Raw genomic sequence first — 16082 nt, 5'->3', positions numbered from 1 at the left:
ACGTGCTGCAAGCAAGAGATTCTCAGTGCTCTCCGCTGCCCTGTCCCTCTTTGCTTCTGGAGAGGTCGGTGGCCCCTCCTTCACACTGTCCTGAAGGGGCCTCTGAGATCCATACCTTTAGAAGCTCCTGGATGAACTCAGACTGTCCAGTGCTCTTACCCACCGAACTGTCTCTTCAACTAACTCAGAATGTCGGTGCAGGTGCCACTGGGGCCCTTTGAAGATGTGTTGTTACAGAGTCAGGAGGGAAAATAACAATGATGCTCCCTCTGAGGTCCTGAATGGCTGTGTGGTCCTCCTCCCACTGCCTCTGTGGTTCCACTTGAAGATGCTCAGGCCAGGGAGCAATGAATATGCAAATCCAAGTTTCCACAAGTCTCTCTTTAATGGTGCTTTCAGATGGGAAGTTCTAGCTGTGGAAGGAACCTCCCAAGCTCCCATGGCACTGCTGATTAAATCAAAGTGTAAACATAACATTAGACTCTCGTCAGAACTGGCTGCCATTGATAGGTCGAGTATTGGTTTTCATTTCTGGCGATGGAAGCCAGAACCCTGTGTTTGCCAGGCAAGCACGCAGCCACTGAGCCATTTCAAAACCAGAGTGTTCTACCAGAACAATTCTGCATTGAAGTGGCAAAGAGCTCCAGCTTACCGGAGATTTCAATATTAGTGATAATTTTCCTCATGATGTCTACCTTGAACGTTTAAATCCATATTTGAATTGGTGACAGAATCTCAAAGCATCACAGTTAAGATATGACAAAAAGGACTGGAGAGATGGCTCAGTGGTTAAGAGTGCCGCCTGCTCTTCCAGAGGTCCTGAGTTCAATTCCCAGCAACCACATGGTGGCTCACAACCATCTATAATGAGATCTGATGCCCTCTTCTGGCCTGCAGGTGTACATGCAGACAGACCACTGTATACATAATAATAAAGAAATCTTTAAAAAAAAAACAAAACAAAACAAAAATGGTTTCAAAGTTTAAACCCTAAAAACCACGAAACCCATTGCATGTATTTTCCAGAGACCTGGAAAGGATAGAGATTCCGCACATAAACACAGCGATGTTCGACCCCATGAGGAACCTCTCTCACATGTATGTATGTCTGAAGGGATGGCGGGGAAAGAAGGCATGATGAACCAATTCGGCCATTCTCATGCCCAACTGTCTGATTATCACTGAACTGTGTTTGCATGCAACAAACGTCTTCTTTTTCTACTGAGAACTTTTTAATCTTGTCACCTTTGGTCCCTGTTCAAATAGAGTTCAATATAATGATGTGCCGACATGAATGACCCTTCTCTCTGGAAACACGATGTTTATCCAATTGAGGCCCAATAAGAGGGCAGGGTACCAGAATGCCACACATTACATCAGATGAAGGCCCTGGCTAAAGGGTACTCAGGAGACCTGGAAACCCTAATTCACTTCACATGAGCAGTCGGCTGCTCTAAGATTTGGGCTATGTAGATTCCAGGTGTTGTTTCTCTTATTAAAAGTGCACTGCAAATGGAGGTAATTCATCTTTATCGTAGTTTCGTTAAGTCACTTGAATATATATGGCTAAAGTGCACTGTGTAAGTTGTGTTCATATATGTGTTTTTTTAACCTGATCATTTCTTTATCAACTGTATATAATCTCTATGTTCCTAATTTCAAAATTAACCATTGTCATCCACAAAAATAGGGAGAAATCGATGTAGGATCCCAAGTTGGGTGCAGCCAGTCGATGAGAGTGTTGATGTGAATTCAGGTGCTTTTGGGGGGGACAACACTTTGGCTGTGTCTGTGCAGTGGGTGTGGTGCCTGAAAGACAGGTGTTCAATGCGTCGCTGAGTGCCGCCGTTCCTTTCTCTTCCTGCGGCACAGTTAGATAAATAAGCAATGAGGCTATACTTTACTTGCTGCAGGCAGAAGGTGAGTTTTTCTCAGAATAGAGAAACCTAGCCTTTTCTGAGCTTGGTGAAGCTGGTTTTCTAAAGGCCAGAGTCGGGGTCGCGGAGGGACCAACAGCACCCCTGCTGAGCGACCTGCCTTCTCCTTCCTTGGTCTTCACTTGTTGAACACCCCCTAACTCCCCAGCCCAGCCCTCCCACCTGCCCCTGGTTACAGTGGGAGAGCCTACATGGCTCTCCCTGAAGACAAATGAGCATTAATGGAATCCTAAAAGAACCAAGGGGGTCAAGTTTGTGCCAGGAGTCCAGGGTAGAAAAAGAAACCGATAAAATCAGGTGTGAAATTCCTTTAATCAGATGCCAACTGTTAACAAGCTGGACTGCAAGCCCGCGGGAGTGGAATCGACCTTGGGTGTCTCTGAGACATTCAGCACTCAGCAATCCATCATCCCTCCGCTCGTCTAAGAAATGCTAGCCATGAGCGTTCAACAGGCACATGGTGATGCTGAGAACATAGCGATGGGAGACAGGAAGAATGTGCCAGGAACCAGTCAGAGTCAGGGAGCCAATGACTATTAAATACCGTGAAGATACGTGAAACAAAAGAAGAACTAGATGACGCATTTGGATGCTCATTATGTGCCTTTTGAGACAGAGTGCATCCAAAGGAAAAGCATATCAAGGTTGTCAGGAAGGGATGGGTCTGGCTTGCGTGGGATTAGAAGGCCACTGTGTTTGGGTGGAAGCAGGCCAGGCAGCTGAGGATGGCCACACACACATGAGCTTGAGAGGACTGCACATAGTGCCATGGCGTCATCTGACTTGCTGGTGCAGAAGCTGAGTTAGGAGATGGTAGGAGTAAATTCAGCTGGGACAGGGATGGGATGGGGGTGGAATAGGGTAATGAGCAGCAAGGCACCGTCAAAGTGTACAAACAGAATGAGCTCTATGGGAGAAAATCTAAACATGCAAGTTTGGGGGGGTGGCCGTCAAGCAGATGAGCTGGCCCTCTCCAACTCTCAAGAGTCCCCATGCCTGGATTACAAGTGCATTGGCCACAAACAAACAAACTTCCCTCTAGAATTTAAGTCCTTCAACGGAACTCTGATACGAACCCTGCATTGAAGGCGACCGCTCCCAGAGGCAGCAAGACTCACTTTTCCTAGCCAAAGACTCTCCCCCTTTGCCAGTACGAGGAGAAAGCTAGATACTCAGTGCAAATTGAGAGTGTTTGTGTGAGCCATAGGCTCCTTACAGTGAACTCCTGGGATATTGGCTAGAGACCTTTTTTTTTTTTTTTTTTTAATAGTGGTCTGCTTTTCAGAACACTCATATCCAACCAGGTCGGGGATGGTGGTAGAGCCGTGAGGCTTTGATCTCTTCAGCCCTCTCCCAGCCCACCCCCTCGACTCTCTCCAGACATAGACATAACCGAACACTTCTGAAGCATTCGTCTCATATGGTGGCGCTCCAGCAGCACCACCTAGACCAGCCAATTACGTAACACCAGTAATGCTTCCCAACAGTTAGCCAGCTAGCCAAGCGCCCGCCCCCCCCCGCCCCCACTGCCAGCCTGTGCCCCGGTAGGAATTCTGGAATCGCTGCTGCCCAATGACTCCTTTCTCTTTCTCCTTTTGACTTCAGTTATCTGAAGAGCTTTCGCTACTGCTCCTATGTCCCCCATGTCCGAATCTGTATGCCCTCCACCGACGGTATTTCTTCATCTGAGGACCTCTTGGCTAACGGTATCCTCAGAGTGTCTGTCTGGGTTATAGCTTTCATTACCAGCGTTGGGAATTTCCTCGTCATTGCTGTGAGATCTCTCATTAAGGCTGAGAACACTATTCATGCTATGTCCATCAAAATCCTCTGCTGTAAGTATGCTTTTCTCTGTAAATAGAATGTCCTCTGTAAGCTGACGTGTGTGTGTGTGTGTGTGTGTGTGTGTGTGTGTGTGTGTGTGTATATATATATATATATATATATATATATATATATATATATATATAATCTGTATGTATGTATACACATTTAATTTTGTATGTATACACATTTAATTTTGTATGTATACCAAATACAGGATTGTATATACAACAAATACCCTCCGATCCCAATTAACTTTGGGGGGCAAGTATTTCCTAGGGCTCTTAACAGGAAACACAGCTGTGTGGATCGTGTCTTCGAAATGAAAACATGAGACAATGAATGAGGGATGGAAGATGAGATAAATTTTGAGATTTGTAAAGTAAACTTAATTTATTATTAATTTCTATTACAAACGCCTACATGCTTGCCAACCTCAGATTCTCCCCCTCCTGCCACTGTCCAAAAAAAAAAAAAAAAAAAAAAAAAGATGGCTAGGTATTCATTGTTTGTCAAGAATATCTTATTGACTATACAAGCAGTACTTTTTTTTTCACCTACGTACTAGCCCTCAGAAAATGTTACCCCTTTCTTTTAACTAGGAAACAAATCAGGTCCCTTGGCTGGTTGGTAGTCTACTAGATAGTTACAACAGATCGTTTAGTACAGGAAAAGGGATCTAGGAAAATGAGGAGGGAGGCTGAGCGCAGTGTCTTGGGCTGCTTGGCTCCCACAGGTGCCGACTGCTTGATGGGGGTGTACCTCTTCTCCGTGGGCGTCTTTGACATCAAGTACCGAGGGCAGTACCAGAAGTATGCGCTGCTGTGGATGGAGAGTGTGCCCTGCCGCCTCCTGGGCTTCCTGGCCACGCTGTCCACGGAAGTCTCCGTGCTGCTGCTGACATTCCTGACCCTGGAGAAGTTCCTGGTGATCGTGTTCCCGTTCAGCAACCTGCGCCTGCGCAAGCGCCAGACAGCGGCGGTCCTGGCCTGCATCTGGGTGGCGGGGTTCATCATAGCAGCCATTCCATTCACCAGCGAGGACTATTTCGGCAACTTTTACGGGAAAAACGGAGTCTGCTTCCCACTTCATTACGACCAAGCAGAGGATTTTGGAAGCCGAGGGTACTCCCTTGGGATTTTCTTAGGTAAATTTCGTTTTTCATTTCGCAGAGACGCCATCGTCCTTCTAGAGACGACACAAACCATCGGGTGTGGATCTGTCCATTCCGGAAAGCAGACAAAAATCATGCTGTGCAGTTTGTACGCTTCTTATTAAGCTTTTTATTGCTGAGGTTTAGTGTGGAAAACAAAGATGCACTCTTGGGACCTTTGGGTGATTTTTTAAAATCACCTCTCTTTCTTTTTGCTTTTTGTTCGCAGTGTGTGTGATCTGGAAAAATCTGAAGCTAGTGCCCACTCCTGAAATCCTACCAAATTACTCAACCCCCTATTAATTTTTTTAACAATGCAGTTATAATTTAAATAAATATTAACAAAAGTCTGGACACTCAGGAGCAGATTACCCTAACACCCACAGCTTCATTGCCTTCTGTGAGCACAGCTCTTGAGGTCACTCAATACAAATTCTTTTCAGCTTTCTTAATTCCATGACTTTTTTTCCTTAGAAATGATGAGTCTATATTTTCTGATATAAATAAATGACAGGCTGAGACCTTGACATTAAATTTATTGCTTGATCCCAGCGCCCTCCCTCCTCTGCTCCAGGTCCCATCCTATGTCCCCTCTCCCGGCTCTCCCCTCTCCTTCTCCTCAGAGAAGAGAGGCCGCCAAGGGGTGTCACCCGCCCTGGCACCTCAAATCACAGCAGGACTAAGCACAGCTTCTCCCACTGAGGCCTGACAGGGCAGCACAGCTAGGGGAAAGGGATCCAGCGGCAGGCAACAGAGTCTGAGACAGCCCTTACTCCCCTTGTTAGGGAACCCACGCTGCACATCTGCCCCACAGCCTTCCTGCACCTAAAACACATAATTTTATTCTCTTCCTGCCCCTCATCCTCCTCAACAACAAGCTCCTTGATGCTGTCTTGGGCATAATTTCCCCAGCCCCATGATTCTGCCTGTCTGGCCCTGCTGTTGCCTTCCTCTGAGACCTTGCCTCTGCAGTGCAGTCCTGCCTGCCCCTGCTGCCCCTGCACTGCAGCCCTGTCCGCCCCTGTTGCCTCTGCACTGCAGCCCTGCCCGCCCCTGTTGCCTCTGCACTGCAGCCCTGCCTGCCCTGCTGCCTTTGACACTGCATTCTCCCCTCCTCACATCTATCTGTTCAGCAGCCTTGCCTGTGAAAACACCTATTTCCCTCTAATCAGAAACCCACCAATGTCCCCAACTACTTTTAAGGTCAAGTTTAAATGGGTCACTTAAAGCCCATCCTGGGGTAACCCTAACCTCTGCTCTCATTTCTCCTTCTCTGAATATGAAATTCTATATTTACGTCATTTTGGTAAGTGTCTTCAGGCACCTGTCTTGTTTGGTAGCCATGTCTTCATAAGTAGTTCCTCCCAGGATAGTGTAGACTGTCTGTGCTTCCTCCAGGCTCATCTCCTCATGGCTCCGAGCACAGGTGCCCTTGATAGAGCTCTCTTTCAGGCATGCACCTATGTTTACCCACTAGAGTCTACTGAGGAGGTCAAGAATTTATTGGGCATCTTCCATGGACTGTACAAATATTAAGAACTGGAGATATAGCAGCCCCCGCCCTCACAAACCCTGCAGAACAGAGATCCGGATGCAGATACTCAGATGCAGGCCAGCGAGCACCATGGGTGACAAGTACAGGGTGTCCTACAGGCCTCACATCTGAGGACTAGAGAAGGCTTCGAAGGAGAAATGAAGCTCCAGGGATGAGGAAGCACAGCCAAGTAAAGAGAGAGGATGGTGGGGAATGGGAGTTGTATCCCAGGAAAAGACAGTGGGTTCAGGGCCAAGGGCCAGGCCCAGTCAAGATGCCCAGGAAGTCAGATGTGGAGGGCTTTTACAGCTGAAGTGTAAGACTCAGCTAAAATGGGTTAAGCACCTACAACAGAACCGTTTTATTTTATGTCAAGCTAAACTTTCTGACACGAGGCCTCAGACAAACCTGGGTTATAAAATTCTATTGTACAGCAATATAGTGACAGTCCATGGAACGTGAAATGCAGCGGATAAAAATAACCTTGAATTTAAACCGTTCTCCCCAGCCATGACCAGTCTTCCACATAGTCTAAATTCAGCTTAAGAATGTTTGTAGCAATTCTGGAAATATATGCAAATTTTATGCTTATTAAAAGAAATTTGATAATCACTATTTTGGATTTTTAAAAATTACACTAAGAATAAAGCAAGCTAAGGGAACAAGAAGTCAATGTTATTATCTGTGAGACCATTTGCTTTTGAAAGAGTGATTCGTTTAGTTGTATTTCTAGTATTTTTATCTCTTTTCTAAATTGTGTTTGAAGTGTTCTGAACCCCAATAGTTTAAATACTGTGAGCATCCTAAGCAAAAGGAAACAAAGATGCGTTTTGGTTTAATGTGTTGTATTTATTAAAGCACTTAAAACATAAAGAATAATGCTTCTGAGGCAGTTATAGTCATGATAAATTCTAAGATTAATTTGTTTATATGTATAAGACAAGGAACTAAGATTATTATCTATTTTTTGAGACATGCATTATAATTACACCATTACCTTAAGGGTTGACTTTCCAGGAACTAAAAAACAAAACAAAAACAACGTGTGTGTGTGTGTGCGTGCGTGTGTGCGTGTAAGAGATAGAAAGTGTGAGTGAATGTGTGTGTGTGAAAGAAAGAGAGAGAAAGAGGGAGGGAGAGAGAGAGAGCATGAGAGTGTGTTTTTCAAGCTCTAGAAAAGCAGTCTTGCCAAGCATGGTGGCACATCCTTTTAATCCCAGCACTCAGGAGGCAAAGACAGAAAGATCTCTGTGAGTTCCAGGCCACCCAGGGCTGCTTAGTGTGATCTTGTCTGGGGGAGGGGAAAAGGGAGAGGGCAAAGAAGGAGAGAGAGAGAGGATGAGGAAGGGAGGGAGGGAGAGGACAGAGGAAGAGGAGAAATGGGGCTGGGGGAGGGGGTAAGGCAGTCTTGCTTTGTGGTATTTGAATTCCCAGGCCTAATTCTTCATAAAGGACTTAAATCCTTTGAAATCCCCCTTTAAGGCTAATCAAAACCCAATTCTTGATCTTACTCTCTAAACTTGGCATGGTTAGCCATGTGGCTCCAAGGAGATAGGGCAGGGGGGCTTCTGGGAAATTTCAGTGCCCAGAGCTGTATTAGCAGCCCCGTGGCTGACGCTTCTGCGCAGAGCGATGTGAGCCAAGTGTGCTTTTCCCGACAGGTGTGAACTTGCTGGCTTTCCTCATCATCGTGTTTTCCTACGTCACCATGTTCTGCTCCATCCAGAAAACGGCCCTCCAGACGGCAGAAGTGAGGAACCATATCGGGAAGGAGGTGGCTGTTGCAAACCGGTTCTTTTTTATCGTGTTCTCCGATGCCATCTGCTGGATTCCCGTGTTTGTCGTTAAAATCCTGTCTCTCCTTCAAGTGGAGATACCAGGTCAGTCCCTTTCCTCATACCTAGGCACACGGTGCCTCCTTAGGCCCTGTGGTTGACAAGGCCATGGTCTAGGCGAGTGCCTTGCACATAGTAAATTCTCTGTAAGTACCTATGGCATCAATACAAAAAATCACTACTCCCACCCCAGGGTCTTATATTAAAATTCTAAGGTAGGCAGTGCTGAATTCCAGTGAAGGAGGAGGAGGAGAAGGAGGAGGAGAAAACTAAAGCAAGAGAGAAAATAAACCAAGTATCTTGCTCCTACCTGAGCTAGCTAGTGGTTCTTAGGCAAGAATATGAAAGATAGATAGATAGATAGACAAATAATGGATGGATAGACAGATAGAACATACATACACACACATACACACATACACACATACATACACACACATACATACACACACATACATGCATAAACACATCCATATACACACATCCATGCATACATACACATGTACACACATACATACATACACATGTACACACAGACATACATACACGCATACACGCATACGCGCATACACACATACACACATACACACATACACACATATATTCTCTAGTTCCACCAGGACTTGTAGATTGGTACCAGGGTCGGGGGCCAAGGCATGCACAGGTCTCCTGCCCAGTCCCCGCCATGTTCACATGCTCACAGCCAGACAGAACCATCAGCCCTGTTCCACAGTCTCCACCATGAAACATCATATCTGGCTTTGAAGTGCTCCTCGACTTGTGGAAACACCCCAACCCAGCACACAGCCTTACTTTACAGGGGAAAAAGTCACATGTCATGGGTTTGCGTTTTTGCCTGATGCCCGTTCTAAGATCACAGCTGCCGGGGGCCACCCAGGGATTTATTCTCACCCTTTTTTTTTTTGGTTTTGGTTTTTCGAGACAGGGTTTCTTCTCTGTGTAGCCTTGGCCATCCTGGACTCACTTTGTAGACCAGGCTGGCCTCGAACTCACAGCGATCCGCCTGCCTCTGCCTCCCGAGTGCTGGGATTAAAGGCGTGCGCCACCACGCCCGGCTATTCTCACTCTTAAACAGAGCTTGGGACATCTGCTGCCTATAACCATGTCCACCTGAAGAACTGATCAGGGCCGGAGTTACGGCTTAGTCGTTGTGACAGCCCCAAGTCCAGCATGTGGAAAGCCTGATGCACACATGATCAACAGCCGTGAGGATCTTTTTTCCTCCTGCCTTGTGCACTCATGAGAGGCCTGGTCAGATGCCCTGGTGCAAAGTGGCCCCTCTTGCTCGATCTTTGCGTCAAGCACGCATACCCATCGAGCCATGTGGAGTTGAAGGCCGCAGAAGGTCAGAGCTGAGCTCTTGGGAGACTTCGCTGGGCTGGGTGGTGAAAACAGGTGACGTGAGAGTTTGCTCTTAGCTCACTGGTGGAGATCCAGCTGTGTGTGAGGCAGATGACCCTTGAGTGTTTCCCGCCCATGACCCCCACCTGGGCAGCTCAACTCTTTCATCAGACCATTTCCAATTCAATGGGACCTAACTGTCTGTTAGCTTCCATTGTTCATGTAATGAGGTCCAAACGGGGGACTATCTCTGTTCTAAGTCTTCCCTCCCACCCAGCCCTTATGTGGTCTGTGATCTGAACCTGTGGCGACTTCTCTTTTGTGCCTCTTCACAAGAGTACAGTCCAGCAAACACACCTCTCCCTGGAGGCTCAGTGCAAGTTCTCTCTCCTCAGCCAACTCAGTTCTTAGCATCTGCAAGGCAGCGTTTCCACCTTGCTCGTTAGCCTCACCTGAGCTGCCCCCCCTGCCAGCCTTCATCTTGAAGTTGCCCGTTGCTCTCCTAAAATTATAAACTTTAGAAAGGTTGGGAACATGTCTCACGCATCTTTGCATTTTCCACAGAGCTTTTCGCATCATGGTGTTAAATAAATGAAAACTTCAGCTGCCATGCTAGGAGTTGAGCTGCCCTGGGGAGGGTCAGGGGTCAGGAGCACACCAGGCTGCTAACCAAGTGAGCTACAGGAGAGACCTTTCACAGTGACGTAAAGAAGCTGGGGCTGACCAGGAGTCGTGGAATAGATGGAGATTTGGCCCCTTTGGCTCCCGACTCTTGTCTTCACACCGGTGATGTACTTCTTTGCCCCAGATACTTCTCCCAGTTGTCGGGGAAGAAAAAGAAGGACCCACCCACATGAGGGAGATGAATGTTTGTTGTTCCTGTGGTGACCCAGCCACTGGTCTGTGTGGCAGCTTTGTGTCGCTGGCACGTCCTTTAGATAGCTCTCGAATGGTTTCCCTGTTCTATGAGTTTAACTCTCTGGAGCTGTATTCTTCCCTAAGGCCAGGATAACAAACTATTCCATAAATTTTTTTTTCATCAGTCAGAGGGACTGGCTAGCCAAGGTCAGAGGGTCTTCGGGTTTGGTTTTACCCAAGGCGTTTCTTGCAGTCCTAAAGATGGCCACCTGAAACAGGCTCCTTTTTGCTGTGTCCGCCACCTGTGCTTTCTTCTGTGCTCTCATCCACGGGATCCTCATGTGTTCAGTTCCTCTTACACAAGCATCGGTCAGCTATAAATAGGAACCCAAATTGCTTACCACAACTGAATCTACTCACTTTTTGAAAGTCTCTGTCTTCAAGCCTAGTCACAGTCATGAACCCTGGCACTTTGGCACATAATTGTTTTGTTTGTTTGTTTTGATGGTGAAAAACTGCATAAAAATATTTTCAGTACTGAAAGTATAACATCCAATGCAAAGTTCCAGAGATCCGGAATTCTAACTATAGCAGTTCAGCTTTGTTAACTGGAATTGGGAGGCATATGGAAGGTGGTGTGGAAACCTAGTGCAATGGAAACATTCTGGAATCTATGAAGATGATCCTAGTGAGGACTCTTAGTAATGAGGGATACGCAGTCTCAACTGGCCAACTCTTGTGGCCAAGCAAGGTTTCCAGTGGCCAGACTGGATTGCATTGAATTGTGCTGTTGGTCAGTGGGGTCCTATGGCTCTCCCAACAACCCAGGCTGTTCTAAGACAATGGGTTGCTCTCCACAAACTGACAGTGGGGCTCCGTTGCCAAGGAAACACAAAGATAACCTGCCTCCCTTAGTGCTAGGATTGCAAGCATAGGCCACCAATCTCAGCTTTACTGAGTATTTTTGTATCTATGTTCACAAGGAAAATTGGTCCATAATTATCTTTCTTTGTTGAGTCTTTGTGTAGTTTGGGTATCAGGGTAACTGTGGCCTCATAAAATGAGTTTGGCAGCGTTCCTTCTATTTCTATGTTGTTGAATAATTTGAAGAGTATTGGTATTAACTCTTCTTTGAAAGTCTGGTAGAATTCTGTGCTAAAACCATCTGGCCCTGGGCTTTTTTTGGTTTGGAGACTTTTAATGGCTGATTTTATTTCACTGGGATGTTCTGGGTCTATTCGAATTGTTTATCTGATCTGGATTTAACTTTGGTAAGTAGTACTTTGAGAAAGTTACCCATTTCTTTTAGATTTTCCAATTTGGTAGAGTACAGGTTTTTAAAGTATGTCCATTATAAGTCTTTGTATTTTTTTTTTGTTATGTCCCCCTTTTATTTTTGATTTTGTTAATTTGGATATTCTTTCTCCACCTACTAGAAAGTTTGGATAAGGGTTTGTCTATCTTATTGACTTTCTCAAAGAACCAATTTTATGTTTCATTGGTTCTTTGTATTGTCCTCTTTGTTTCTATTTTATTGATTTCAGCCCTCAGTTTGGTTATTTCTTGCCATCTACTCATCTTGAGTTCAATTCATTCTTTTTGTTCTAGAGCTTTTAGGCATGCTGTTAAGTTGGTAATACGAGACCTCTCCATTTTTTTAGGTAGGCACTTGGTGCTATGAACTTTCCTCTTAGCACTGCTTTCATTGTGTTCCATAAGTTTGTGTATTCTGTGTATCCATTTTCATTGAATTTTAGGAAGTCTTTAATTTCTTTATTTCCATCTTGGCCCATTTTTCATTCAGTAGAGAGCTGTTCCCATGAGTTTGTAAGCTTTTCTGTTGTTTCTGATATCTAGCTTTAATTCATAGAGGTCTGATAGTATGTGGGGTGTTATTTCAACTTTCTTGTATCTGTTAAGACTAGTTTTGTGTGCAAACATATAGTCAAATTTGGAGAACGTTTCATGAGGTGCTGAAAAGGAGATATTTCAGTGATATTTTCTGTAAAAATCTGAAGTACATTTGGTTTATAATGTTTGTTAGCTCTAATATTAATTTAGTTTCTGTCTGCATGTTCATTGGTGAGAGTGGGGTACTGAAGTCTCCCACTATCAGTGTGTGAGTCAGTATGTCACTTAAGCTCTAGTAGTATTTCTTTTTTTTTTAAGTGGGTACCCTTGTGTTTGGGGCATAGAAGTTAATAACTGAAGTGTCATCTTAGTGGACTTTTCCTTTAATGAGCATGAAGTGTCCTTTCCCATCTCTTTTGATTAGTTTTGGTTTGAAGTCTATCTTGTTAGTTATTAAAATGGCTAAACCAGCTTGCTTTTTAAGTCCATTTCCTTGGAATATCTTTTTCTAACCTTTTACCCTGAGGTAATGTCTGCTGATCTTGGCCTTTTGAGGAATTGAGACAATTGATACTGAGAGATATCAATGAACAATGATTGTTGATTCCTGGTATTTGTTGTTGTTGGTGGTGGTGGTGGTGGTGGTGGTGTGTGTGTATGTGTGTGTGTGCACGCGCGCACACATGCTTCCTTTCTTTTGATTTTGCTAGTGTGAGAATATTTATTTCCTGTATTTTCATGGGTGTGGTTAGTCTCCTTAGGTTGGCGTTTTCCTTCTAGCATCTTCTGTAGAGCTGGATTTGTAGATAGATGTTGTTTGAATTTGACTTTATCATGGAATATATTGTTCTCTTCATCTAATGTGATGCAAAGTTTTGCTGGGTATAGCAGTCTGACTTGGCATCCGTGGTCTCTTAGAGTCTGCAGGACATATGCCCAGGCCCTTCTGGCATTTAGAGTCTCCATTGAGAGGCTGGATGTAATTCTAGTAGGTCTGCCTTTATCTGTTACTTGGTCTTTTTCCCTTGCAGCTTTTAATATTCTTTTTTGTTCTCTATGTGTAGTGTTTTGATTATTATGTGCCAAGGGGAATTTCTTCCATGGTCCAATCTATTTGGTGTTCTGTTTCTTACACCATATAGGCATCTCCTTTAGCTTAAGAAATTTTTTCTATGAATTTGTTCAAAACATTTTTTGGGCCTTTGAGCTGGATTTCTTCTTCTTCCTCCTCTATTCCTATTGTTCTTGAGTTTGGTCTTTTTGTAGTCTCCCTTTGGTAGTATCTTCAATGCCTGAGATTCTCTCTTCCATCTCTTGTATTCTGTTGGTGAAGCCTGCCTCTGCAGTTCCTCTTAGAATTTCTGTTTTTGTTTTTGTTTTTGTTTTTTCAGTTCCAGAATTCCATCAGTTTGGGTTTTCTTTCTTGAGTCTATGTCCAATTTCAGATCTTGAATATTTTAATTTATTTCCTTACACTGTTATGTTTCCCTGGATTTCTTTATGGGATTTATTCATTTCCTCTTTGTGGAAATTCAATCATATTCATCGAGGTTGTTTTTAGGTATTTCTTTTTTTTTTTTTTTGTGCTACTGCTATGTTGGAATATTCAGGGCCTTCTGTGGTAGGCTAGTTAGGCGCTAGTAGAGACATGTTGTACTGGCTGTTGTTATGTTTTTACACTAGCGTTTCAGCATCTGGGTTTGGGACGACTAAAGCTCTAGGCACTGATTTCTGGATGTGTCTTTTGAAGGAGAGACAAACATGTTTTTTGTTTAGATCACAAGTAGAGGATGAGAAAAAGACTTGTGAGAGAGCAGCTGATGTTTATCCTCTTAGAAGTCAAACCACCATGTGGGGGAGATTGGTTGTTAATCAGCTGAAAAACATCCTTGAGCAAATTCTGAGAGGAAGTATAAGTATGATCCAAAAACAAGAGGTGGGGCCTTTGGAGACTTGGGATAGTTTTGGCTGTTCATCGCTCCTAGAGAGAACCGCTCAAGGGAAGGCTTTGGGGCTCCAGGCTCTGGCTGAGGTTCCGGGTTCTGATTGCTCCAGGTTCCAGCAGAAGAAATCCTGCTGGTTATGCCAGGAGAATCGTTCCTCAGAACTGATATCCTTACAGCTTCATTATTGTATTCTTTAATCTCCTTTTCTTATTGTTTAGGTTAGTCAGATTATAAGTGAGGTACTCTCGGTTAATAAGTTCGCAATGAAATATACTTGTTAAGAAAATTGAGCCTACAATCTTTGTTGGGTGGGTGGTTTGGTCCTTGGTTTCTGTTTCCTCTCTGGATTTTTGGAGAGTGTGATGGATGTGTGTTGCCTGTTTTCCTGGCCTTTCAGCTGTCGTGTTTACGGGAAATGCCTGCTGGTGCTGAAGGCTGGAATACTGGGATGATTTGGGAGAAGAAAGGTTGGAGCTTGTTACCCTTGAAGGAGCGGCCCTAGGGTTAGCAGATGCTGGGGTTGGGGTCTGAGACAAAGCAGCAAATGGAGGAAGAAGGGGGAAACCTGGGGCATTCACAGGAGATGAGATCAGGGGGGGCAGGGAAGGGGGTCTAAGATGTTCTTCTGCAGAGCTGTGGAGGAGACTGGGAGTTGGGTCTCCAAGAACAGGGAGAAAGGAGAGAGTCTGTGGGCAGCCTCCTAGTTTTCTGGCATGCTTGGCCTACTGGAGTTGGGGGCTGGGACATGAGTCGGGGTAGGAGGTTAGGTGGGGATGATCTGTGGGGTCCACAGGGGATGTGGTGCGTGGGGTGGGAAGATTGAAGCCAGTGTCCTGTTGCAGCAGTAGGGACAAGACTGGGGGATCGGGTCTAGGGAACAAAGAGAGAGGAGCCACTTTCTACTCTTTTTCAAACCTTAATTTTTTCCCCCACCCAGGCACAATCACTTCCTGGATAGTGGTTTTCTTCCTTCCGGTAAACAGCGCCCTGAACCCCATCCTCTACACTCTCACCACCTCCTTTTTTAAGGACAAGTTGAAACAGTTGCTGCACAAGCATCGGAGGAAATCGATTTTCAAAGTTAAAAGGAAAAGTTTATCCACCTCCATTGTGTGGACAGATGACTCCTCGCTTAAACTTGGAGTCTTGAACAAAATAGCCCTCGGGGACAGTATAATGAAGCCAGCTTCCCCTTAGTGACTCTGGATCACTGGACTTTGAGGGTACTACCCAAAACGAGGTTCAATTTGGGGAACGTGGCATCTTGGCCAGCAGCCACCCTTTCAGCATCAAGGACACGGTGGGTTGGCTGTTGGCCCTGCATTCCGGTCACAGCTCTATGGCCTGTTGACCGCATTGAGAACAGCACCGATAGCCTCTCCTTGACCACGCAGGCCTGGCATACACAAGGGAAGTCAGCACTGCCTGCCTGCTCCCAGGTGCCCACTGTAGCCGCTGCCTCGCCTTCTTTTACATTGAGTGCCACCGTCATTAAGTGTGGGCACCCATGACATCTTGTTCCAGTGTGACTCCCGCGACACAAAATGAACATCATTTTTGTTGCTCTTTCAGTAGCGGATGAAACCATCAACATCTCGCCTATGCTTTTGGTGGTTCTGCATGCTGCTGAAGAGCAGCTTTGACCGTAGTTTCACGCACCAGTTTATTGTGCCTAGTGTGACCAGATATCCAGGAGGCATGCCGTGAGTCCCAGAACCAGCCACATCTTGACTTCTTTTTGAGCCCGGAACAGCTGAGATCGCAGCTGTTTTTCCTCAAGTT

At 45.2% G+C, this 16082-nt stretch overlaps 1 protein-coding gene across 1 annotated transcript in view; it reads left to right on the top strand.

Annotated features, from left to right (window-relative positions):
* The window catches only part of Rxfp2 (relaxin family peptide receptor 2), a 45126-nt gene extending 29528 nt beyond the window's left edge, over positions 1–15598 (top strand). The window contains exons 13-17 of the mRNA XM_051162841.1: positions 1027–1098; positions 3543–3772; positions 4498–4908; positions 8110–8328; positions 15238–15598. Of these exons, the coding sequence (XP_051018798.1) occupies positions 1027–1098; positions 3543–3772; positions 4498–4908; positions 8110–8328; positions 15238–15497 (1192 nt within the window). The 3' untranslated portion in view covers positions 15498–15598. The remainder of the gene's footprint in view (positions 1–1026; positions 1099–3542; positions 3773–4497; positions 4909–8109; positions 8329–15237) is intronic.
* The last annotated feature ends 484 nt before the right edge of the window (positions 15599–16082 follow it).

The sequence above is a fragment of the Acomys russatus genome, chromosome 19, assembly GCF_903995435.1.
Source record: "Acomys russatus chromosome 19, mAcoRus1.1, whole genome shotgun sequence".
Taxonomy (NCBI): domain Eukaryota; kingdom Metazoa; phylum Chordata; class Mammalia; order Rodentia; family Muridae; genus Acomys; species Acomys russatus.
This window is presented reverse-complemented; position numbering and strand designations above follow the sequence as displayed.